Below are 26,580 nucleotides of genomic sequence, written 5' to 3'. Positions count from 1 at the left end.
AGTTGGTGTATTACCTGATTCTGATGACTTGCGTTGATTGTAATCAGACAGTCGTGATGATAACGTCCACGTTTTCAAATGGAGGAGAAGAAAAGTTCCTCCTTTCTGTCTAATACCACATGAAAGTGGTGGGTTTTTGGCATCCTATTTGTCCAGCTTCCATATTCGTTTTTATACACTTTACAAGAAATATATTGGCGTCAAACTCCGTAGCTTGCTAGCTTGTTTACGCTGGCTTTCGGAGACTCTTGTTTTGAAAGCGCAGGCGCGATGGCACGGCACTTCTATTGTGAAGACAGGAACGTCCTCATGTGCGGTCAGTCTTGAGGCTTTTGACGGTACGGTTGAAATAAAACAAGTATCTTTTTTCCTTCACACTTTTGATTGATTGATTGGAACTTTTATTAGTAGATTGCACAGTACAGTACATATTCCGTACAATTGACCACTAAATGGTAACACCCCAATAAGTTTTTCAACTTGTTTAAGTCAGGTCATGTGACCACCTGGCTCTGTTTGATTGGTCCAACGTCACCAGTGACTGCATCTGATTGGTGGAACGAAGTGAAACGTCACCAGTAAGGCAGGCACTTTGAAGGTCTGTCTGACAGACCAAAACAAACAAAGCGTGCATTAACAGATCGATAAAAATTAGTAGCGAGTAGCGAGCTGAATGTAGATAAAAGTAGCGGAGTAAAAGTAGCGTTCCTTCTCTATAAATATACTTAAGTAAAAGTAAAAGTATGTTGCATTAAAACTACTCTTAGAAGTACAATTCATCCCAAAAGTTACTCAAGTAGATGTAACGGAGTAAATGTAGCGCGTTACTACCCACCTCTGATTACTGATTACTATTATAACTACATTACATTATGAACACTGTATAGTTTTTATCGGTTATTTCTTCAGTTTAAGAGCATGATGTAGACCAGTGGTCCCGAACCTTTTTGTAACTGCGGACCGGTCAACACTTGAAAATTTGTCCCACGGACCGGGGTGTGTGTGTTTGTGTGGGGTGGGGGGGATATGGTATTTCTCTTTTTTTTTGGTCATAAAAAAATACAATCATGTGTGCTTACGGACTGTATCCCTGCAGACTGTATTGATCTATATTGATATATAATGTAGGAACCAAAAATATTAATAACAGAAAGAAACAACCCTTTTATGCGAATGAGTGTGAATGAGTATAAATGGGGGAGGGAGGTTTTTTGGGTTGGTGCGCTAATTGTAAGTGTATCTTGTGTTTTTTATTTTGATTTAAAAAAAACCAAACAAACAAAAAAAACAATTATTATTATTTTTTTTTATTTCTTGTGCGGCCGGTAGAGATGCGCGGATAGGCAATTTATTTCATCCGCAACCGCGTCAGAAAGTCGTCAACCATCCGCCATCCACCCGATGTAACGTTTGATCAGAACTGCATCCGCCCACCATCCGCCCGTTGTTATATATCTAATATTAATTAAAAAAAAAAAAAAAGGGTGAAAACTACGCGAATTGCACCTTGTGCAGACAAGATTTTTCGATCGGACACGGAGGAATTAGCGATGTAAAAGACCACGTTGGGACAAAAAAACACAAGTCTAATGCCGTTGCTAGCGATACAAGTGGAAAACTTTCAACGTTTTTCGTCGCCCAAACAGATTCTTTGGATGTGATGAATGCCGAAGTTTTATTTACGGAGGCAATAATTGAGCATGGACTTCCAATCGCACTGGCTGATCACATGGGACAGTTAATAATGTAATGCAACCTTTAAAAATCATTACGCGGTGATCGCGATCCCAAAAATAAACTTTTCTTGCATGATAATGTCCAGAAAAATTTGCTTTATATTACTATAGAGTCCTTTTAACGAATGAGTTTGATGGTTTATCACAAACCTTAAATGAAATTCCATGGCCACCGTCCTGCTCTCTATATCAACCAGGGTGAGCCCCACCCCTTTCGTGAGCGCACTGCGAAAGCGGACGAGGCGGGGTGTCGGTGCGGTGGGCGCGGTAGTGACCCTGGACGTGCGTCGGGGCCTTCTCGCGGATCGCCTCAGCTACGGCTCCCGGTGGGGCCCTCTCGGGGGAAGGGGCCTCGGTCCCGGACCCCGGCGAGGCGTCCCTTCTCCGCTCCGTAAAAGTGTCCATCTCTTTTCTTTTTTTTTCTTCTGTTGTGGCATATGCAGCAGGTGCCTGCTCGTTTTTCGTATGTGGGTAACAACATTTAACTATGTATATATATTTCCGAATTGGTTTAACTGCCACCCGCAAAAAAAATAAAAAAATAAAAAAATAAAAAAAATATCTAATTAATCCGCCCGACCCGACTCGCGAGCGGATAAAATCTTATTGTTTTTAATTTCATCCGCCCGATCCGCGGATAATCCACGGACTCCGCGGTTGTGTCCGCAAACCGCGCATCTCTAGCGGCCGGTACCAATCGATCCATGGACCGGTACCGGTGGTTGGGGACCACTGATATAGACAATAGCTCTGAGTCTGCATAAAGTCAAATCATTTTCAAAGTAAATTATTACATATTGTTTCAATGTGTACCACCTTGAGACAAGAATACGTTGACAGTCTAAAAGTAACATGACCTTCCTTCGCACGTTTTTTTTTTTGCAGTTTTATGCATTTATAAGTAAAAAATGTAAAAATCAAATCACAATTGCAATTTTGGAGAGAAAAAAATTGCAATTAGGTTTTTTCTCATAATCGTGCAGCCCCAGCAATTCCTTTTCCATCCATCCATCCATCTTCCTCCGCTCATCCGAGGTCAGGTCGCGGGGGCAGCAGCCTAAGCAGGGAAGCCCAGACTTCCCTCTCCCCAGCCACTTCGTCCAGCTCCTCCCGGGGGATCCCGAGGCGTTCCCAGGCCAGCCGGGAGACATAGTCTTCCCAACGTGTCCTGGGTCTTCCTCGTGGCCTCCTACCGGTCGGACGTGCCCTAAACAACTCCCTAGGGAGGCGCTCGGGTGGCATCCTGACTAGATGCCCGAACCACCTCATCTGGCTCCTCTCGATGTGGAGGAGCAGCGGCTTTACTTTGAGCTCTCCCCGGATGACAGAGCTTCTCACCCTATCTCTAAGGGAGAGCCCCGCCACCCGGCGGAGGAAACTCATTTCGGCCGCTTGTACCCGTGATCTTGTCCTTTCGGTCATAACCCAAAGCTCATGACCATAGGTGAGGATGGGAACGTAGATCGACCGGTAAATTGAGAGCTTTGCCTTCCGGCTCAGCTCCTTCTTCACCACAACGGATCGATACAGCGTCCGCATTACTGAAGACGCCGCACCGATCCGCCTGTCGATCTCACGATCCACTCTTCCCTCACTCGTGAACAAGACTCCGAGGTACTTGAACTCCTCCACTTCACTTCACTCCACATTCCTTTTCCTACAGTGATAATAATACCTGAAAAAAAAAATTCATTTTCCGCCATGGCGGTGAGGATTAGTATCTTACAAGTGGCCCCGCACTGTGGAAAGACGAGGCATCCGTTGCAGCTTGCTCTCTAATTAGAGCCGGTGTCCTGGCAAGACACGACTAATGGCAAATATCGGCCCGCTCTATCGCTACTCTGAACCGTTGTGTGAAAATGACAGCGTGCAGAAATGATGTCAGAGACGATACGTTTGAAGTTTGCTCTTTTTTCGCCCTCAGCATTTGAGACAACAGAGCTCTTAAACATATTTTCTAGGAGGTTTTTGTGAAATCTAGCAGGATTTAAAACCAATTAATCGGTCCTGCTAAACACCGACATTTATTTAATAATACCACCTTAACATTTGACAACCAAACAATTACACAAGGCGAATCAGTAAAGAATCTGGGTATTATCTTCGACCCAACTCTCTCCTTTGAGTCACACATTAAGAGTGTTACTAAAACGGCCTTCTTTCATCTCCGTAATATCGCTAAAATTTGTTCTATTTTATCCACTAGCGACGCTGAGATCATTATTCATGCGTTCGTTACGTCTCGTCTCGATTACTGTAACGTATTATTTTCGGGGCTCCCTATGTCTAGCATTAAAAAATTACAGTTGGTACAAAATGCGGCTGCTAGACTTTTGACAAGAACAAGAAAGTTTGATCATATTACGCCTATACTGGCTCACCTGCACTGGCTTCCTGTGCACTTAAGATGTGACTTTAAGGTTTTACTACTTACGTATAAAATACTACACGGTCTAGCTCCGTCCTATCTTGTCGATTGCATTGTACCATATGTCCCGGCAAGAAATCTGCTTTCAAAGAACTCCGGCTTATTAGTGATTCCCAGAGCCCCAAAAAAAGTCTGCGGGCTATAGAGCGTTTTCTATTCGGGCTCCAGTACTATGGAATGCCCTCCCGGTAACAATTAGAGATGCTACCTCAGTAGAAGCATTTAAGTCCCATCTTAAAACTCATTTGTATACTCTAGCCTTTAAATAGCCCCCCTGTTAGACCAGTTGATCTGCCGTTTCTTTTCTTTTCTCCTCTGCTCCCCTTTTCCTTGAGGGGGGGGGGGCACAGGTCCGGTGGCCATGGATGAAGTGCTGGCTGTCCTGAGTCGGGACCCGGGGTGGACCGCTCGCCTGTGCATCGGCAGGGAACATCTCTGCGCTGCTGACCCGTCTCCGCTCGGGATGGTGTCCTGCTGGCCCCACTATGGACTGGACTCTTACTATTATGTTGGATCCACTATGGACTGGACTCTCACAATATTATGTCAGACCCACTCGACATCCATTGCTTTCGGTCTCCCCTAGAGGGGGGGGGTTACCCACATATGCGGTCCTCTCCAAGGTTTCTCATAGTCATTCACATCGACGTCCCACTGGGGTGAGTTTTTCCTTGCCCGTATGTGGGCTTTGTACCGAGGATGTCGTTGTGGCTTGTGCAGCCCTTTGAGACACTTGTGATTTAGGGCTATATAAATAAAGATTGATTGATAAAGATTGAATTACAGGTGATTTTGGTGGGAATTTTGGGGTGAAAAGCTGCCCGATCAAGTCCTCGGTTCTTTACCGGTTCTTTTACTGGGCATCAAAGTGCCAACAGTTGACATTTCTTTCGTGTGGACCTTAGAACCAAACAAAAGTGTGAAGGCAGCCTAGAAGGCGGGTGTTGGTGTCCTCATCTAAACTGCAAAGTAAATACTACTAATTACACCCTTTTTTTCTTGTCTAGGTGATTGCCTGTCTTTCTTGCAGAAGAAATGACGCCTTCAGACACAAACAAACTGGCAATCAAAAGTACCCTATGTGTGCGTTTTCTCATTTCTCGCTCACCGTAGCTACCTGGCAACGCCTGTGTGCAAAGAGCTTATTAGAGGAAACACATTGAGCGTGAAATGTACTCGCTGTTCCTTTTGTCACACGCGGGGGTTTGCGCAGCGAGTGCAGTGTGAAGGGTAGCTTTTGTGCCATACCTGGCGACGTGGTTGACCACTGGGGAGAAGTTGGTGGGCCCGTAGAGTTGAACTGACTTCAAACTCTGGTAGTAGGCTTCCATCACGCCTTCTATTCCTGCGCAGTATGGATTCTGAGGGTTCCCGTTCTACATTAGCGAGGTGGAGACAGAACAAAGATGCATTGGGAGGTTTAAATAAAAAAAAATAAAAAAATCCTTTCTTCGATTAGTTCTCACCAAAGCAAACTCATGCGAAATGCGTCCATCAGGCGGCAACTTGGCGCCGAAGCCGAGCGCCGGGAACATTTTGTCACTGTCGTAGTCCTGAATGATCTCCCCGACTGCCTTCAGAGCCATGGCGTAGGCGTTGAGCTGGTAGGGGCTCATGTAGTGGAGAGATGTGGGCTGGGCGGGGTTACCTGTTGGCGGGACACAGGACACACTTTAATCAGGTATTTACACATATCACATAACCGGTTTTAAAACGGCTACAATACGACTGTGTTTTTATCCGTCTCTGACGTATTGAGAAGGACAGGCGGTAGAAAACAGATGGATGGATGTACTGTGCTGTGGGACGGAAATTAGCATCCTTGCTATAATCTGTCATCTTGTGTTGTGTTCATTAATGTGCATTGTCCCTTTAAATCACAGGTAGGGATGATGTTCGAAACCGGTTCTCCCGGTTGTTCGATAAGAAAAGGACCGTTCGATAAGAAAAGAACCGATTCCATGGACTCGAATCCCTTTTTGAGAACCGGTTCCCGTTATCGAGGCCACTATAGTAAAGAAAAAGAGTTGGTTCTTTATTCGAATCCTGTCCCACAAGAAATGCCCTGTGGGACATCACAGGAAATGCCGTAGCTCGGTCATTAGACTGAGCTACGTCATTTCCTGTGATGTCACACAAGCAGCAAAAATAATGGACCGGAAAAAAACGCCTCAAGGCATGGCTATTCACCTATAGTGATCACAGAGACAGGTTGTTTTTGTATTACTGTATATAATTGTTTTTCTAAAAAATCCTACTTAAAATACTTTGGGTAACAACAGTCAATATTTATTTTTTTTATTTTTTTTAGGGGGGTAACAGTCAATAATTATTATTATTATTATTATTTTTTTTCTTATAAAATAAAAGTGAGCTTTTGTTAAACCAAATTTTTTTTCCATATACAACAACCTATCTGGATTCGATAAGAGAGTCGATAAGGAATCGGTTCGATAAGAGGATTCGATAATGGGCTCGAACTCGATTATTAAACATCATCCCTAATCACAGGTGTCAACTTCAAGGCCGGTGGGCCAAATCTGCCCCACCACATCATTTTATTGAGAACTGACACTTCATTTTAAAATGGCCCGTCCCAAAATTTTGATGTGGCCCACCATGCCATTTTATTGTGGCCCACCACGCCATTTTATGCAGTCCGCCATATAATTTTATCATGACCTGCCACATCATTTTATTGAGAACCGACAATTCATTTTAAGATGGCCAGTCCCGTAATTTAATGTGGCCTGCCATGCCACATCATTTAACGTAGTCCGCCATATAATTTTAAATGACGTGGTGGGCCACGTAATTGTGACTGGCAGACTACATTAAAGTGACCTGGCAGACCACCTTAAATGATATGGCTGGGCACATTCAAATTTAATTTATGGGACGGGCCAAATCAAAATGAAGTGGTGGTCCACAATAAAATGATATGGCGAGCCACTTTAGAATAATGTGGCGGGGCACTGTGAGGGGGCCACTTAAATTATGGGATGGGCCAACTCAAAATGACGATGTGGGCCACAATAAAATGATATGGTGGGCCATTTTGGAATGATGTGGCGGGGCACCTCAAAGTGATGTGAGGGGCGGCGTGGCGCAATTTTGGAGAGTGGCCGTGCCAGCAATCTGAGGGTTCCTGGTTCAATCCCCACCTTCTACCAACTTCGTCACATCCGTTGTGTCCTTGAGCAAGACACTTCACCCTTGCTCCTGATGGGTCGTGGTTAGGGTTTTGCATGGCAGCTCCCGCCATCATTATCCCCAAAGTACTTTAAGGTAGAAAAGTGCTATACAATTATAACCCATTTACCATTTACTTAAAATTATGGGACAGGCCATGTCAAAGTGAAGTGGTGGTCCACTAATATAGAATGATATGGCGGGCCATTTTAAAATGATGTGGCGGGGCACCTTTAAGTAATGTGAGGGGCCACAATAAATGATATGGCAGTCCACTTTAGAATGAAGTGGCGGAGCACCTTAAAGTGATGTGAGGGGCCACTTAAAATTATGGGACGGGCCACATCAAAATTAAGTGGTGGTCCACAATAAAATATGGCGAGCCACTATAAAATTATATGGTGGGGCACCTTAAAATTATGTGGCAGGACACCTTAAAGTGACTTGGGGGGCCAATTTATAATGAAGTGGTGGTACACAATAGAATGATATGGCGGGCCATTTTAAAATGATGTGGCGGGGCACCTTTAAGTAATGTGAGGGGCCACTTAAAATGATGGGACGGGCCACAATAAATGATATGGCAAGCCACAATAAAATTATATGGCAGTCCACTTTAGAATGAAGTGGCGGAGCACTTTAAAGTGATGTGAGGGGCCACTTAAAATTATGGGACGGGCCAAATCAAAATTAAGCGGTGGTCCACAATAAAATATGGTGAGCCACTATAAAATGATATGGTGGTGCACCTTAAAATTATGTGGCGGAACACCTCAAAGTGACGTAGGGGGCCACTTAAAGTGACATGGGGGGCCAATTTATAATGAAGTGGTGGTACACAATAGAATGATATGGCGGGCCATTTAAAATTATGTGGCGGGGCACCTTTAAGTAATGTGAGGGGCCACTTAAAATAACAATAAATGATATGGTGAGCCACAATAAAATGTAAATGGCAGTCCACTTTAGAATGAAGTGGCGGAGCACCTTAAAGTGATGTGGGGTAAGGCGGTATAGCTCGGTTGGTAGCGTGGCCGTGCCACCAACTTGAGGGTTCCAGGTTCGATTCCCACTTCCGCCATCCTAGTCACTGCCGTTTTGTCCTTGGGCAAGACACTTAACCCACCTGCTCCCAGTGCCACCCACACTGGTTTAAATGTAACTTAGATATTGGGTTTCACTATGTAAAGGCGCTTTGAGTCACTAGAGAAAAGCGCTATATAAATATAATTCACTTCACTTCACTTCATGTGAGGGGCCACTTAAAATTATGGGACGGGCCACATCAAAATTAAGTGGTGGTCCACAATAAAATATGGCGAGCCACTATAAAATGATATGGTGGGGCACCTTAAAATGATATGGTGGGGCACCTTAAAATTATGTCACCTTAAAGTGACGTGGGGGGCCACTTAACGTGACATGGGGGTACACAATAAAATTATGTGGCGGGCCACAATCAAATGATGTTGGATGGATGGATGGGTTATACTTGTATAGTGCTTTTCTACCTTTTTTTAAGGAACTCAAAGCGCTTTGACACTATTTCCACATTCACCCATTCACACACACATTCACACACTGATGGCGGGAGCTGCCATGCAAGGCGCTAACCAGGACCCATTAGGAGCAAGGGTGAAGTGTCTTGCTCAAGGACACAACGGACGTGCCTAGGATGGTAGAAGGTGGGGATTGAACCAGGAACCCTCAGGTTGCTGGCACAGCCACTCTCCCAACAGTGCCACGCCGTCCCCTTGCGGGCCAGATTTGGCCCCCGAGCCCTGAGTTTGACACGTGTGATGTAGACAACAAGGGCCTGTTCTTGTGATAATTTTGGACTCAAAATTAACAAATGTAAATGTTATTTATTCCCTAGATAAATACCGTGATTACAAAAAAATATGTGACCTTTTCTTTTTTACATTTTGTTTTTCAGTATCAGTTGTTTGATCAAGAAGTCTTCGAGCTGCTCTTTGAGTCATTGAGGCATTCGACCGTGTCCCTCGGGAAGTCCTGTGGGGAGTGCTCAGAGAGTATGGGGTTTCGGACTGTCTGATTGTGGCGGTCCGCTCCCTGTATGATCAGTGTCAGAGCTTGGTTCGCATTGCCGGCAGTAAGTCGGACACGTTTCCGGTGAGGGTTGGACTCCGCCAAGGCTGCCCTTTGTCACCGATTCTGTTCATAACTTTTATGGACAGAATTTCTAGGCGCAGTCAAGGCGTTGAGGGGATCCGGTTTGGTGGCTGCAGGATTAGGTCTCTGCTTTTTGCAGATGATTTGGTCCTGATGGCTTCATCTGGCCAGGATCTTCAGCTCTCACTGGATCGGTTCGCAGCTGAGTGTGAAGCGACTGGGATGAGAATCAGCACCTCCAAGTCCGAGTCCATGGTTCTCGCCCGGAAAAGGGTGGAGTGCCATCTCCGGGTTGGGGAGGAGATCTTGCCCCAAGTGGAGGAGTTCAAGTACCTCGGAGTCTTGTTCACGAGTGAGGGAAGAGTGGATCGTGAGATCGACAGGCGGATCGGTGCGGCGTCTTCAGTAATGCGGACGCTGTATCGATCCGTTGTGGTGAAGAAGGAGCTGAGCCGGAAGGCAAAGCTCTCAATTTACCGGTCGATCTACGTTCCCATCCTCACCTATGGTCATGAGCTTTGGGTTATGACCGAAAGGACAAGATCACGGGTACAAGCGGCCGAAATGAGTTTCCTCCGCCGGGTGGCGGGGCTCTCCCTTAGAGATAGGGTGAGAAGCTCTGTCATCCGGGGGGAGCTCAAAGTAAAGCCGCTGCTCCTCCACATCGAGAGGAGCCAGATGAGGTGGTTCGGGCATCTGGTCAGGATGCCACCCGAGCGCCTCCCTAAGGAGGTGTTTATGGCATGTCCGACCGGTAGGAGGCCACGAGGAAGACCCAGGACACGTTGGGAAGACTATGTCTCCCGGCTGGCCTGGGAACGCCTCGGGATCCCCCGGGAGGAGCTGGACGAAGTGGCTGGGGAGAGGGAAGTCTGGGCTTCCCTGCTTAGGCTGCTGCCCCCGCGACCCGACCTCGGATAAGCGGAAGAAGATGGATGGATGGAGTTGTTTGATCACCAATATCCTAAGGCAGCAACTTCAGACACAATACCTGATTTGAGATACAAGTGTCTTGAATTAAGAGCTCCGTCACAGAACTCGTAAGTTGATGTACTTATACCTATCCCCAAAGTTAAATACCGACTGTAATTTTAGGCACTTAATGCTACAAAATCTCACAAGGTTACATAAAGACCTGAAATTGCCTTGAGTGACTATTGCAGAAAAAAATAATAAAGTCAATATTCCAAAGGCAGCGTTGTAGGGTATATTGTGTAAATTACTGCTGCGTGGAGGTATTGGCTTTACCCGTGTTCTTCTAGTTGAGACTGATTTAACAGCGCCTGTACTGGATTGCACTTCACTCCAACAATAAATTCCACACAATTTGACCAATTTTGCTCTTGAAGTAAAAGATGGTTGCCAATAATGACATAAACACATGATCATTTGAGTGCTTTTGCCTTTTGGGGTCCTAAAGTATTATTATTATTAGGGCCCGCAATGGGACATAAGGACCTATTGTTATTCGTTCGTTTTATTATTCTTTATTCTTCCGCCGCCACAACAAACTGTAATTTGACCCACTTAACATGCTTCAAAACTCACCATATTTGACCCACACATCAGGACCTGCGAAAATTACCTTTTTTTTAAAAAAAAACCGAACCCCAAAACTCAAAATTGCGCTCTAGCGCCCCCTAGGAAAAAAAAAAACTAGACTGCCTATATCTCCCACTAGGAAGATCGGAGAGACATGAAACAAAAACCTGTATGTAGGTTTGACTTACACCTAGTTTTCATAATTGTATATCATCGGGCAGAAATCTACAGGAAGTTGGCAATTCCCCCTTCAAGACAAAAAAGTACTAAAAAAAGTCACTTTTGCCTCTTTGAGCTGTAATTTGACCCCCTTAACATGCTTCAAAACTCACCAAACTGAACACACACATCAGGATTGCCTAAAACTGTGATCTAATGAAAAAACCGAACCCCAAAACTAAAAATTGTGCTCTACAGCAATTTTTTTATAAAACGCACAAAAAACTGCTCCTCGGATGAAAAATCTGACTAAACTGCCTGTAACTCCCACTGGGAAGGTCGGAGAGACATGAAACAAAAACCTCTCCGTAGGTCTCACTTAGATCTACATTTCATAAATTGACAACCCCCAGCAAAAATCAACAGGATGTTTGCTATTCCCCCTTCAAAACAATTTTTTTGTAAAAACCGGTCACCTTCCTTCAAAAACTATCTCCTCTGAGCGCGTTTGTCGTTTCGGCTTCAAAATAACACAGGAGAGAGATTAAACCCTTGTGCATAAAATAACAGAACCGTTTTGTGATACCTGCTCCGGTTTTGATTTTATGACCCTTCAAAGACCCGCTGCACTGATGCTCCTGCGGTGCTGTTTTTTTAAGATGGCTGCTCAAAAGCAGGAAGCACCAACGTGCCCACACAATGCAGACAAGGTAGGTACACTAGACAAAAGTCTTGGGACACTTCAGACTAAAAGTAGACAAAAGTATTGGGACACTTAGGACTAGCACCTGCCAAATACGCGGGCCCGACCAACGCTGCTTGCAGCTTTAATTATTAATATTATCCTGATACAAACAGGATATTGGACTGAAACGGAGATTTCAATAATATGTTGGCACACTCCGCTTCAAGCAGTCACTTGCGCTGCAGAGAGCCATCAGCAAACACTCAAGTCACACCTGCATCATACATTTAAATAAATCATTCCACTTTCACGTCCTCATGCAGGTCCTCCAAATGCGTGTGTGCTGCTAAAAAGACTCACCATTGGAGGCCGTGAAGTCAATGGCCACTGTGAAGTTAATCTGGGTCCTTGGAAGACAAAAGGCAGGGATATGATTCATTAATCAACCGGGGTCTCAATCCCCTTCTCTTTGCATGCAAACAGAAGTCTTGAACTTAATTAGTCTGATGGTTCTTCCTGTTGCTGTTAGCTCTAATTGTTAGGGAAACATGTGCCAAAAAGGTACATCCTGCACTGCTTTTGTTGTCATTCAAAACACAATGTCATGCAATGTCGCTGTTTGAGGTGGTCACCAGCTCCATCCTATTTGTCATATCAGCAGGCCGTATGAAGTGGGGGCTCGACAAGATATCAGCCAGTGTCACTGGACACTCAGGGGGGGGAAGGATGAGATGGACACAGATAGGAATAGAATGGTGGTATGGGAATAATGCCGTTTTATGTTACCATAGGAGTACTTGACGGTATTAGGTGGGAGGCTCACATCATACATCTTTTTTCTTCTTTTTTTTTTACGTTGACACTGCCGGAGCAAAAAGTAATTTCAGATTCATGGTCTAGGAAAATGTTTGGCCAGCTAACAAAAACAAGAAAAAGACAATGTCAAAACTAAGACAAAAATAAAAAAATTAAATAAACCTTATATTGCATTTGAAATACATAATAAAAAAAAAATCCAAATATGTAATTAAAATCAAATAAATAATAAATAAATAATACAATAATTGTACTTTATTAAGGGGAAAATAAAATAAATTATTATTGGTAATATTGCATTTGAATTTCAGAAGCATTTTCTAAATTAAAAGTACTTCCAAATTGAAATGCAATATTGAAAGTTTCTAAAATACATTTTAAATACATATCTAAAAAATATATACATATGTATTTAAAATTAAAAAAAATAACCGATGAATCAGAAAATACATTTAATTTATTAATAGGAAAATAAAATCCAAAATATTTTTGGTAAGATTGCATTTGAATTTTTTAGAAGCATTTTGGTATTCAAAAATTTGTATTTAAAATAAGTAAATGCTTTTAAATCTAAATGCAGTATTGACTTTAAAAAAAATACATACATATTGCATTTTAAATACATAGTTAAAAATATGTAAATACGTACTTAAAATAAAAATAAATAATAGATAAATAATACATTTAATTTATTAATCGGTAAATAAAATCCAAATTTTTTTGGGTAGGATTGCATTTGAATTTTTAAAAGCATTTTCTTATAAAAAAATAAAATAAAATAGGTAAATGCTTCTAAATTTAAATGCAATACTGAATATGTCAAATATATATATATATATATATATATATATATTGTATTTTAAATACATACATAAAAATATATAAATATGTATTTAAAGTAAAAGAAAGAATAGATCATTAATAACATACATTTAATGTAATAATAGGGAAATAAAATCCAAATTATTTTTGGTAACATTGCATTTGAATTTTAGAAGAATTTTCCTTTTTAAAAATACCTACTTAAAATACGAACATGCTTCTAAATTTTAAATACATATATATACATGTTTTAAACATACATACATATGTATTGAACATAAATAAATAATAAATACATAATAAAATAATGTAATTTGTTCAAAGGAAAATACAATTCAAATAAGGTTATATGGTATTGCATTTGAATTTTAAAAATATTTTCTTATTTAAAAATACTTTGTAAAATAACATGCTTCTAAATTTAAATGCGATATAGAACATCTCAAAAATACATATATATTGCATTTAAATACATATTTGAAATAAATGAATATGTATTTAAAATGAAATAAAAAAAATATAAATAATAAAATAAATGTAATTTATTAAAAGAACAGAATCCAAATTAGGTTTTAAAATATTGCATTTGAATTTTAAAAACATTCTCTTGTTTGAAAATACTTTGTAAAATAAGAAAATGCTTCTAAATTGAAATGCAAAACATAATTTAAATTTCCTTTTTTTTTTTTTTTTTTAAATAAAATACATTTAACACATGATACAAATTTTAATCTCCAGAACGAAATTCTAGTTGTTCTCAAATTTTACTGCAAATCGTTTTGAAAATAAATTGGTCCAATATTAACATATATGTTACTGTGCAAAAGCATTCAGTTTGATTAAGTAAATAGACACACAGAAACAATTGTGATTACTGTTAACTAAAAATACACAACTACTTTCCATTCCGTTTGCAGTGGGGTGGGAAAACTTCAATAACATTTTAGTGAAGCTCTGGATAAAGGGGCTACTACAGTACTAGTTATTATAGTATGCTATTACTGTGTGACTCACTATGTCATCAAATGAACAGCTCATATCCCAGAATCATAACATCACAATGAATCAGGATGTAGCTTGCTAACTAATAACACACAGACACATTGTACACGAATACACAACGCAATATATTTTTTTAACCTTGGGAGATGTTGATGCTCTCCTAAGTAGTCAATAAAAAAACATCTAATGGTAGCCTGAGTCTTTTGCACACTGGTGTATATCCCATCGATATTAATTATGATCGTCTACGTTAGGCTGTGAAGTCAGACAAAACAAAAAATAAGGCAAAGGATATCAAAGTCACATCCTTGAATGACAATTTTGAACTTGTAAGGTTAGAAAATGGGTCAAACATGTAAGATAAGGATTTTCAAGAAATAAGTATGTTGCTTTGGTCAAAAGATTGCAGATAGCACATTTCATAATTTGAAAAAAAAAAAAAAAAAACAGTAATTAGGCACACCTAAAAGGGACATTACATTTGGAATAAAAACAAGGTTTAACATGCTTGGAACACCTGCAGTGTTCCTGGGTGGGCAGGCCCACTAATTTGGTTGCTTGGCAACAGCACTCTGCGAAAGTGCCTATTTTCATCTGTTCAAGCATACTTCTAATAAGAAGCATTCACCTTGCTTGTGGAGAAATGTCTTTAATTACAGATCAGAATTCAAAACTGGCAGTGTTTGTAGTCCAAATGAGGGAAAAAAGAAGGTTTTACAACGTGTCCGTTTTCTTCTTAGACTCCTGCATGAGTGGCCTACAAACAGCATCACTTTAAATTTAGCATCGCAACTTTTCAAATCAAATCAAATCAACTTTATTTATAGAGCACATTTAAAATTTACCACAGGGGTAGCCAAAGTGCTGTACAATGAGCAGGTTAAAAGATAAAACGAGTACCGAGCAAACACAACACAACACAAACAGAACACGATAAAAAATAAATAATTAAAATAGAATTAATAAAAACATAAAAACATAAAGACAGGATCACAGCAGGTGTATTATGGGGCGCCATTGCAGGATGGATATCACTCAGTGTTAAAAGCCATGGAATAAAAGTATGTTTTTAAGAGAGATTTAAAAACAGGAAGAGAGGAGGCTTGTCTAACACTCAGGGGTAGGTCGTTCCAGAGCTTGGGAGCAGCAACGGCGAAAGCTCTGTCACCTCTAAGCTTCAGCCTTGTGTCAGGGACCGTCAACAGCAGCTGATCGGCTGATCTTAAGGATCGGGTGGGGCAGTAAGGCTGAAGGAGGTCGGAGAGATAGGTTGGCGCGAGGTTGTTTAGACATTTAAAAACAAATAAAAGGAGTTTAAAATGTATTCGGTAACGCACAGGGAGCCAGTGAAGGGACGCTAAAATAGGGGTGATGTGCTCACGTCTGCGGGTCTGTGTTAGCAGACGAGCAGCAGAGTTCTGCACGAGCTGCAGGCGGGCGAGGGAGGCCTGGCTAATGCCAACATACAGGGCATTACAATAATCAAGACGAGTCGAGATAAAAGCGTGGATTAATTTCTCAAGATCATGTCTTGATAGAAGCGGTTTCACTTTCGCTATTTGGCGTAATTGATAAAAGCTTTTTTGAACGACGCTGCTGATTTGTTTTTCGAATTTAAAATCTGAGTCAAACTTTACCCCCAGGTTTGTGACAGAGTCGCTGAGATACGGGGTCAGAGTGCCGAGGTCAACGTTGGGGGAGGGAGAGCGACTTGGACCGAACAACATAACTTCTGTTTTATCTTCATTTAGGCTCAGGAAGTTAGCTGAAAGCCAGACTTTGATGTCGTGCAGGCAGTCAATAAGACGTTGAACCGTGTTATTTTGTGCCATGGGAAAATAAATCTGGCAATCATCGGCATAAAAATGAAATGCAATACTGTACTTCCTAAAAATAGAACCAAGGGGGAGAAGGTAAAGCGCAAATAAAATTGGGGCAAGGATTGAGCCCTGGGGGACCCCATGTGGTAAAGGAGCTGTGGACGACATAAAACTGTCTACTTTTACACAAAAACTCCTGTCGGTTAGGTACGACCGGAACCAGTTGAGGGCGGCGCCCTTAATGCCCACACAGTTCTCAAGACGAGTGATTAAGGTGGCGTGGTCGACGGTGTCGAACGCAGCAGACAGATCTAAAAGCACCAGGACAACATATTTACCAGAATCAGTGGACAGGAGGATATCGTTAAAAACTTTTAGAAGCGCTGACTCTGTGCTGTGGAGGGCTTTAAAACCGGACTGGAACAGCTCAGTGATACCATTATCCTCTAAGAAGGGCAACAACTGACTGTAGACAACCTTCTCTAATATTTTGGAAATGTATGGAAGATTAGAGATAGGTCTGAAGTTAGAGAGGAGAGAGGGGTCGAGGCTGGGTTTTTTAAGTAGAGGTCGTACCACTGCATGTTTAAACTCTACTGGAACTTTTCCCTCAGCTTGCTAGACAAATTGACACCTTTCAACTTCACTCTTTTATTCTATACAACAATTATGTTCATTCAAAATCGTTCAACTTAAGAGTGCCCCAACTTAAGTGTTCTGAGATCAACGCAATCCCTCAGTTAGTAGCTATGCTGTAGTTTACCAGCAAACATTCCTGCCATTAGTTTACAAAAACAAATGCCACAGTTAACCCCGTAAGACAAAACATCTGGTGTTACTCGCTAGCGTTAGCTTATAGCGAGAGATCGACAACACTTTGTTTTCCAACCAAGGGAAGGAAGAAAGTGAGTGTGAAGGACAGCGCTGAAAAGAAGTAGTGGATGATATTCATTGAATTAAAGAAATAAATCATCAAAAAAAACATGACAGTGTGTCGCCAACTTGGTGAAGCAAATTTGAGCGTAGCACTGTTTGGGCCTGATCTACAAGGATCTAAACACCACGCGCTAAACAGCGTGTGCAAACAATAAAATTGCGTGTGGTATTTGTGGGTGTGTTGCGTGTGATCTACTAAGACTGCGTATGCAATTAAAAAATGGTGCAGACGGCCGCCTTATTAGTAGAGATTTATGCGTGTGCTATACGGGTCTTTCACCATGGAAACACTCGCATCATGTATCATGTCTTCATGCGTTATCAGCGTTTTACTGTTTTCAAACATGCAGCAGACATGTACCACTTTTTATGGGCATTTTAGAAACAGTCCTGCGGTGCATCTACTTTGAAACCACTTTTTTGTGTTTTTTGGGGCTCAGTGGCTATGCCACTGACTGCCAATGTGAAGAAGAATATGCAAGAAAATGCATATTTTTACACAGGAGATAAGTTCACAATATGTATTTATCAACTGATTGCAATAATGTAAATTTGTTTTAACTATTAAATGAACCAAAAATATGACTTATTTTATCTTTGTGAAAATATTGGACACAGTGTGTCGTCAAGCTTATGAGATGCGATGCAAGTGTAAGCCACTATGGTTCTTTTTTTTAATTTTTTTTTATAAAGGTCTAATGATAATGTCAATGAGGGATTTTTAATCACTGCTATGTTGAAATTGTAACTAATATTGATACTGTTGTTGATAATATTCATTTTTGTTTCACTACTTTTGGTTTGTTCTGTGTCGTGTTTGTGTCTCCTCTCAGTTGCTCTGTTTATTGCAGTTCTGAGTGTTGCTGGGTCGGGTTTGGTTTTGGAATTGGATTGCATTGTTATGGTATTGCTCTGTATTATTTTGTTGGATTGATTAATAAAAAAAATAAAAAATTTAAAAATTTAAAAAAATAAAAAAAATCAAAAAAAAAAAATCGATTTTTTAAAAATGAGAATCGATTCTGAATCGCACAACGTGAGAATCGCGATTCAAATTCAAATCAATTTTTTCCCACACCCCTAATATATATATATATATATATATATATATATATATATATATATATATATATATATATATATACACACACACACACACACACACACACACACACACACACACAGGTAAAATCCAGTAAATTAGAATATTTTGAAAAACTTGATTTATTTCAGTAATTGCATTCAAAAGGTGTAACTTGTACATTATATTTATTCATTGCACACAGACTGATGCATTCAAATGTTTATTTCATTTAATTTTGATGATTTGAAGTGGCAACAAATGAAAATCCAAAATTCCGTGTGTCACAAAATTAGAATATTACTTAAGGCTAATACAAAAAAGGGATTTTTAGAAATGTTGGCCAACTGAAAAGTATGAAAATGAAAAATATGAGCATGTACAATACTCAATACTTGGTTGGAGCTCCTTTTGCCTCAATTACTGCGTTAATGCGGCGTGGCATGGAGTCGATGAGTTTCTGGCACTGCTCAGGTGTTATGAGAGCCCAGGTTGCTCTGATAGTGGCCTTCAACTCTTCTGCGTTTTTGGGTCTGGCATTCTGCATCTTCCTTTTCACAATACCCCACAGATTTTCTATGGGGCTAAGGTCAGGGGAGTTGGCGGGCCAATTTAGAACAGAAATACCATGGTCCGTAAACCAGGCACGGGTAGATTTTGCGCTGTGTGCAGGCGCCAAGTCCTGTTGGAACTTGAAATCTCCATCTCCATAGAGCAGGTCAGCAGCAGGAAGCATGAAGTGCTCTAAAACTTGCTGGTAGACGGCTGCGTTGACCCTGGATCTCAGGAAACAGAGTGGACCGACACCAGCAGATGACATGGCACCCCAAACCATCACTGATGGTGGAAATTTTACACTAGACTTCAGGCAACGTGGATCCTGTGCCTCTCCTGTCTTCCTCCAGACTCTGGGACCTCGATTTCCAAAGGAAATGCAACATTTGCATGGTTGGGTGATGGTTTGGGGTGCCATGCCATCTGCTGGTGTCGGTCCACTCTGTTTCCTGAGATCCAGGGTCAACGCAGCCGTCTACCAGCAAGTTTTAGAGCACTTCATGCTTCCTGCTGCTGACCTGCTCTATGGAGATGGAGATTTCAAGTTCCAACAGGACTTGGCGACTGCACACAGCGCAAAATCTACCCGTGCCTGGTTTACGGACCATGGTATTTCTGTTCTAAATTGGCCCGCCAACTCCCCTGACCTTAGCCCCATAGAAAATCTGTGGGGTATTGTGAAAAGGAAGATGCAGAATGCCAGACCCAAAAACGCAGAAGAGTTGAAGGCCACTATCAGAGCAACCTGGGCTCTCATAACACCTGAGCAGTGCCAGAAACTCATCGACTCCATGCCACGCCGCATTAACGCAGTAATTGAGGCAAAAGGAGCTCCAACCAAGTATTGAGTATTGTACATGCTCATATTTTTCATTTTCATACTTTTCAGTTGGCCAACATTTCTAAAAATCCCTTTTTTGTATTAGCCTTAAGTAATATTCTAATTTTGTGACACACGGAATTTTGGATTTTCATTTGTTGCCACTTCAAATCATCAAAATTAAATGAAATAAACATTTGAATGCATCAGTCTGTGTGCAATGAATAAATATAATGTACAAGTTACACCTTTTGAATGCAATTACTGAAATAAATCAAGTTTTTCAAAATATTCTAATTTACTGGCTTTTACCTGAAAATACTCCTCGCGCACTAATTGACTGAAAAAGTGCGCACATAATGTCACGTTATCGATGGAAAAATGCATTTTTAGACAATTTGCCTGAGCAGCTAGGAGACACCGAGAGTAACAAGCGGTAGAAAATGGATTAGAAAGAAAAGATTTAAAAAAATAATACATTTTTTAAATTTATTTATTTATTCATTTATTTTTTTAAACTTGGGACTTCCCGCGGTCCGGATTTTGCACGGTGGCGGCCCGTAGTTTGGGGACCCCTGGCTTATATCAAATCAAATCAAATCAAATCAACTTTATTTATAGAGCACATTTAAAATTTACCACAGGGGTAGCCAAAGTGCTGTACAATGAGCAAGTTAAAAGATAAAACGAGTACCGAGCAAACACAACACAACACAAACAGAACACGATAAAAAATAAATAATTAAAATAGAATTAATAAAAACATAAAAACAGGATCACAGCAGGTGTATTATGGGGCGCCATTGCAGGATGGATATCACTCAGTGTTAAAAGCCATGGAATAAAAGTATGTTTTTAAGAGAGATTTAAAAACAGGAAGAGAGGAGGCTTGTCTAACACTCAGGGGTAGGTCGTTCCAGAGCTTGGGAGCAGCAACGGCGAAAGCTCTGTCACCTCTAAGCTTCAGCCTTGTGTCAGGGACCGTCAACAGCAGCTGATCGGCTGATCTTAAGGATCGGGTGGGGCAGTAAGGCTGAAGGAGGTCGGAGAGATAGGTTGGCGCGAGGTTGTTTAGACATTTAAAAACAAATAAAAGGAGTTTAAAATGTATTCGGTAACGCACAGGGAGCCAGTGAAGGGACGCTAAAATAGGGGTGATGTGCTCACGTCTGCGGGTCTGTGTTAGCAGACGAGCAGCAGAGTTCTGCACGAGCTGCAGGCGGGCGAGGGAGGCCTGGTTAATGCCAACATACAGGGCATTACAATAATCAAGACGAGTCGAGATAAAAGCGTGGATTAATTTCTCAAGATCATGTCTTGATAGAAGCGGTTTCACTTTCGCTATTTGGCGTAATTGATAAAAGCTTTTTTGAACGACGCTGCTGATTTGTTTTTCGAATTTAAAATCTGAGTCAAACTTTACCCCCAGGTTTGTGACAGAGTCGCTGAGATACGGGGTCAGAGTGCCGAGGTCAACGTTGGGGGAGGGAGAGCGACTTGGACCGAACAACATAACTTCTGTTTTATCTTCATTTAGACTCAGGAAGTTAGCTGAGGGCACATAGCTCCACCCTTGCTGGCGGCAAGGGATACAAATTGCGACACCCAGTGGACACACTTAGAACAACAGTTTTTTTCATTCCAAAATGTCAGCTCATTTTTATACTTGGCAAACTCATCTCGCGGGCCGGATGCCGTACGTTTGGCACACCTGCTCTACTGGTTGCAGACGGTACTGCGTTCCACTCAACAATCTCCACATTTTTATTCTCAGAGTTCACCATTAACGCTCAAAAAGACCTAACCTTGATCCTGACCTCATGGTAAACTACCGACTGGTGTCCCACCTTCCCTTTATTTCGAAAATCCTCGAAAAAATTGTCGCACAGCAGCTAAATGAACACTTAGTGTCTAACAATCTCTGTGAACCTTTTCAATCCGGTTTCAGGGCAAATCACTCTACGGAGACAGCCCTCGCAAAAATGACCTATGATCTACTGCTAACGATGGATTCTGATGCGTCATCTATGTTGCTGCTTCTTGATCTTAGCGCTGCTTTCGATACCGTCGATCATAATATTTTATTAGAGCGTATCAAAACACGTATTGGTATGTCAGACTTAGCTTTGTCGTGGTTTAACTCTTATCTTACTGACAGGATGCAATGCGTCTCCCATAATAATGTGACCTCGGACTATGTTAAGGTAACGTGCGGAGTTCCTCAGGGTTCGGTTCTTGGCCCTGCACTCTTTAGTATTTACATGCTGCCGCTAGGCGACATCATACGCAAATACGGTGTTAGCTTTCATTGTTATGCTGATGACACCCAACTCTACATGCCCCTAAAGCTGACCAACACGCCGGATTGTAGTCAGCTGGAGGCGTGTCTTAATGAAATTAAACAATGGATGTCCGCTAACTTCTTGCAACTCAACGCCAAGAAAACGGAAATGCTGATTATCGGTCCTGCTAAACACCGACATTTATTTAATAATACCACCTTAACATTTGACAACCAAACAATTACACAAGGCGAATCAGTAAAGAATCTGGGTATTATCTTCGACCCAACTCTCTCCTTTGAGTCACACATTAAGAGTGTTACTAAAACGGCCTTCTTTCATCTCCGTAATATCGCTAAAATTCGTTCTATTTTATCCACTAGCGACGCTGAGATCATTATTCATGCGTTCGTTACGTCTCGTCTCGACTACTGTAACGTATTATTTTCGGGTCTCCCTATGTCTAGCATTAAAAAATTACAGTTGGTACAAAATGCGGCTGCTAGACTTTTGACAAGAACAAGAAAGTTTGATCATATTACGCCTATACTGGCTCACCTGCACTGGCTTCCTGTGCACTTAAGAAGTGACTTTAAGGTTTTACTACTTACGTATAAAATACTACACGGTCTAGCTCCGTCCTATCTTGTCGATTGCATTGTACCATATGTCCCGGCAAGAAATCTGCGTTCAAAGAACTCCGGCTTATTAGTGATTCCCAGAGCCCAAAAAAAGTCTGCGGGCTATAGAGCGTTTTCTATTGGGGCTCCAGTACTATGGAATGCCCTCCCGGTAACAATTAGAGATGCTACCTCAGTAGAAGCATTTAAGTCCCATCTTAAAACTCATTTGTATACTCTAGCCTTTAAATAGCCCCCCTGTTAGACCAGTTGATCTGCCGTTTCTTTTCTTTTCTCCTCTGCTCCCCTTTTCCTTGAGGGGGGGGGCACAGGTCCGGTGGCCATGGATGAAGTGCTGGCTGTCCAGAGTCGGGACACGGGGTGGACCGCTCGCCTGTGCATCGGCTGGGAACATCTCTGCGCTGCTGACCAGTCTCCGCTCGGGATGGTGTCCTGCTGGCCCCACTATGGACTGGACTCTTACTATTATGTTGGATCCACTATGGACTGGACTCTCACAATATTATGTCAGACCCACTCGACATCCATTGCTTTCGGTCTCCCCTAGAGGGGGGGGGGGTTACCCACATATGCGGTCCTCTCCAAGGTTTCTCATAGTCATTCACATTGACGTCCCACTGGGGTGAGTTTTTCCTTGCCCGTATGTGGGCTTTGTACCGAGGATGTCGTTGTGGCTTGTGCAGCCCTTTGAGACACTTGTGATTTAGGGCTATATAAATAAAGATTGATTGATTGATTGATTGAACGCTCAGTGGCCAAAAAAAAAAAGCACCAGAGTTTGTGCCATGTGACCTATCCTGATGATTGGCAAACAGATGTCGCAGCTAGGCAAGTGTCCAATTGGTCACATGAGGATGGAGAAGGTAAACATCTCATATTCCATTTTTGACTGGGGCCGCGGCATAAAAATCTCATTTTCTCTGGTTGAACGCTTTTCAAACCTTTGTCCCGCCTCTGAAATGACATCTCCTCACAATGGTTTTCAATACAAGCACGGTTTCCTCCTGCTTCTATTCTGGTTTCAATAGTCGATTCACCAGCCGAAATAGGAGGAGACAATATCTGTCACTGTGAGCGACAGGGCGGCCATCAAAGACACGACTCCAAATAAAAGATATCGCCAACAACTGCTCATTTATATCCGCCACCTCGTGAATGGAGGCTCCTTTTGTGGGGGAACCACGGGTGGTACCCGCGCTTTATCGGGCGCGATGAAAAGAATGAGCGCGAGCGTCGCTCCGGATTGAGATGGAGCCTCTCTCGGATCAGTTATTTATGCTAATGCAGTCAACCGATCATGCTCTAATTAGGTCCAAATGGACAATTAGCTGATTGGGTTGAGGCTCCCAAAAGAGCTGCCAATCAGGGGATAAGTGAGCAGTGGGGAGGAAAGACGAGATAGAAGGAATTAAAATACACACACACACACACACACACACACACACACACACACACACACACACACACAAGGGATTTCAGGGCATTGCTTGAGTGATTTAGGAGTATTTGTGTATGCAAGCGTGGCCATGTTTGGGGGCCCATTATGTGCTTACGACTGCAACCGGACCATTATGGTCCATTTAGGTCTCAAGCAGCGATACACCACTCGGCACTTTATTTGGCCACGCGAGCATGCGGCTGACTCTCATGAAAAAAAAGAAGAAAAAACAGGCGTGTTGAGAAAATGCAATATTGTTTGCAACAATGCTGCAGGACCACGTTCCTGCACACGTGCATCGCAGGGCTGGACTGAAAGTGAACAACTCATTAGTCTCCTTTTATGTCGACTTGATGTGGCATTCACAAGCGACCATGTCAATCAATGGAATATTGATCTGCTGTTTTCATGAGAACCTCAAAAGTAGCAATCAGAAGGCTACAGTAAAAGCTTTGGCTAGTGCAAAATACAATGTACCGTATTTTCCGCACCATTAGCCGCACCTAAAAACCACAAATTTACTCAAAAGCTGACAGTGCGGCTTTTAACCCGGTGCGCTTTATATATGGATAAATATTAAGATTCATTTTCATAAAGTTTCGTTCTCGCAACTTCGGTAAACAGCCGCCATCTTTTTTCCCGGTAGAGCAGGAAGCGCTTCTTCTTCTACGCAAGCAACCGCCAAGGTAAGCACCCGCCCCCATAGAACAGGAAGCGCTTCTTCTTGTACTGTAAGCAACCACCCGCCCCCGGAAGAAGAAGAAGCGCGGTGCATGCTGGGATATGTGACGTTTCATTTCCATTTGTGTGTTTATGTAAAGACCCCAAAATGGCTCCTATTAAGTGTGTTGTCTGTCTAATTATAAATAATGCAGACGAGGCGTGTTAACTGAGTTCTCAACGTTTACTCACAGCGTGCTCATAACCACATTCTAACTCCCAGCATACAACAACGCTTCTCAGGGCTACCGCGCATGCTCGTAACTATCGTTGCATGCTGGGTAGTGTAGTTGTTATATTTGCTAGCTCATAACATCACATTAAAAGACACGCTTACGCGCTTAATTCAATACTCGCCGTCATTCCGGGTGGATTGACAAAAGACCTCCAGCCGCTAGATATTGGTGTCAACAGGGCATTCGAAGCTAGACTGCTAACTGCGTGGGAACAATGGATGACAGAAGGCGAACACACATTCACTAAGACAGGGAGGCAGCGCCAGACGACGCCAACATCTGCCAGTGGATCGTAAATGCCTGGACAGATATTTCGGTCACAACTGTGGTCCGAGCTTTCCGGAGGGCAGGATTCACAGAACTGCTGGATAACAGTGACACTGACTCCGATGACTTCGACGAGACGGAACCGGCCATTTTGGATCTCACATTTGCCCAACTTTTCACTTCGGACACCGAAGACGAAGGATTTACGAATGAAGAATAACTTCAGAAAGTGAGCGCTATGTTTATTTTGTGTGTTGTGACATTAACGTTCGAGCAACATTATGTTGCTATTGCTCTGCACTATTTTGAATTTTACTATGTTTGTGATTGCACATTTGCGTACATTTTGGGACAGAGTTGTTAGAACGCTGGTTTTCAATATATTATTAAAGTTTGACTGACCTATCTGACTGTTTTTTTGACATTCCCTTTAGCGCAGCGTAGGCGCGGCTTATAGTCCGGGGCGGCTTATTGGTGGACAAAGTTATGAAATATGCCATTCATTGAAGGTGCGGCTAATAATCCGGTGCGCCTTATAGTGCGGAAAATACGGTATTTTAAATTATGTATACAAGTAGGGATGGCTATCAAATTTGGTATTTTTATAGACCGTCGATACTAGGATAGGATAGACTTTATTTATACCACTATGGGGAAATTATGTGGTTAATGTGGGGATACAAAAAGCCCACAAAAAATAATGTACCGTAAATTCCAGACTATAAGAAGCTACTTTTTTCCTTTGAACCCAGCAACATATAAAACGGTGCGTCAAACTTATGGATTTTTCTTCGCTGTCGGCCATAAAGCAAATAGTTTTCATTAAACACGTGCAAAGACACTAGGGGAAAGAGTTTCCTGCTGTCTGAAGCTTTGAACCGGACGTACTCGTCTTCTAATCGTCCATAACGTTGCTACTTGTATTGATTATTCATTCATCACTACAAGCAACGTTTGTAAGTTTTACAATATAACTAAAATTAATCTTGCTTGCTAAACCGTCCCATGTGTGATGTCTGTAGGAATGTTTTCATGCATATTTGTGCGTGCTATCGTAATGTAATCAAGCCAGCGTCGTTAGCATTAGCTAATATGCTAACACGTTTACTAGTGTCTGTGTTAGTATTAACTTAAAATGTCATTCTTTTTGTATTGTTTCAGTTACACAAATTCCTCAGTAAATTCAGCAAAATGTCACACTGTATTTATAGAGTCTGTTTAGCTAATTGGAGGGCTAGCTTTCGCAGCTTGTGGGTCCATCACGACGAC

At 41.9% G+C, this 26,580-nt stretch overlaps 1 protein-coding gene across 1 annotated transcript in view; it reads right to left on the bottom strand.

Moving 5' to 3' along the window:
• The window catches only part of LOC133606153 (copine-8), a 255,190-nt gene that overhangs the window by 33,010 nt on the left and 195,600 nt on the right, over positions 1-26,580 (bottom strand). The window contains exons 14-16 of the mRNA XM_061959774.1: positions 12,236-12,282; positions 5,631-5,812; positions 5,413-5,540 (exon numbers count right to left, since the gene is read on the bottom strand). Coding sequence (XP_061815758.1) covers positions 5,413-5,540; positions 5,631-5,812; positions 12,236-12,282 — 357 coding nt within the window. The remainder of the gene's footprint in view (positions 1-5,412; positions 5,541-5,630; positions 5,813-12,235; positions 12,283-26,580) is intronic.

Source organism: Nerophis lumbriciformis, linkage group LG05 (genome assembly GCF_033978685.3).
Source record: "Nerophis lumbriciformis linkage group LG05, RoL_Nlum_v2.1, whole genome shotgun sequence".
Lineage (NCBI taxonomy): Eukaryota > Metazoa > Chordata > Actinopteri > Syngnathiformes > Syngnathidae > Nerophis > Nerophis lumbriciformis.
Note: the sequence above shows the minus strand (reverse complement) of the source record. Positions and strands in the feature narration are given on the sequence as shown.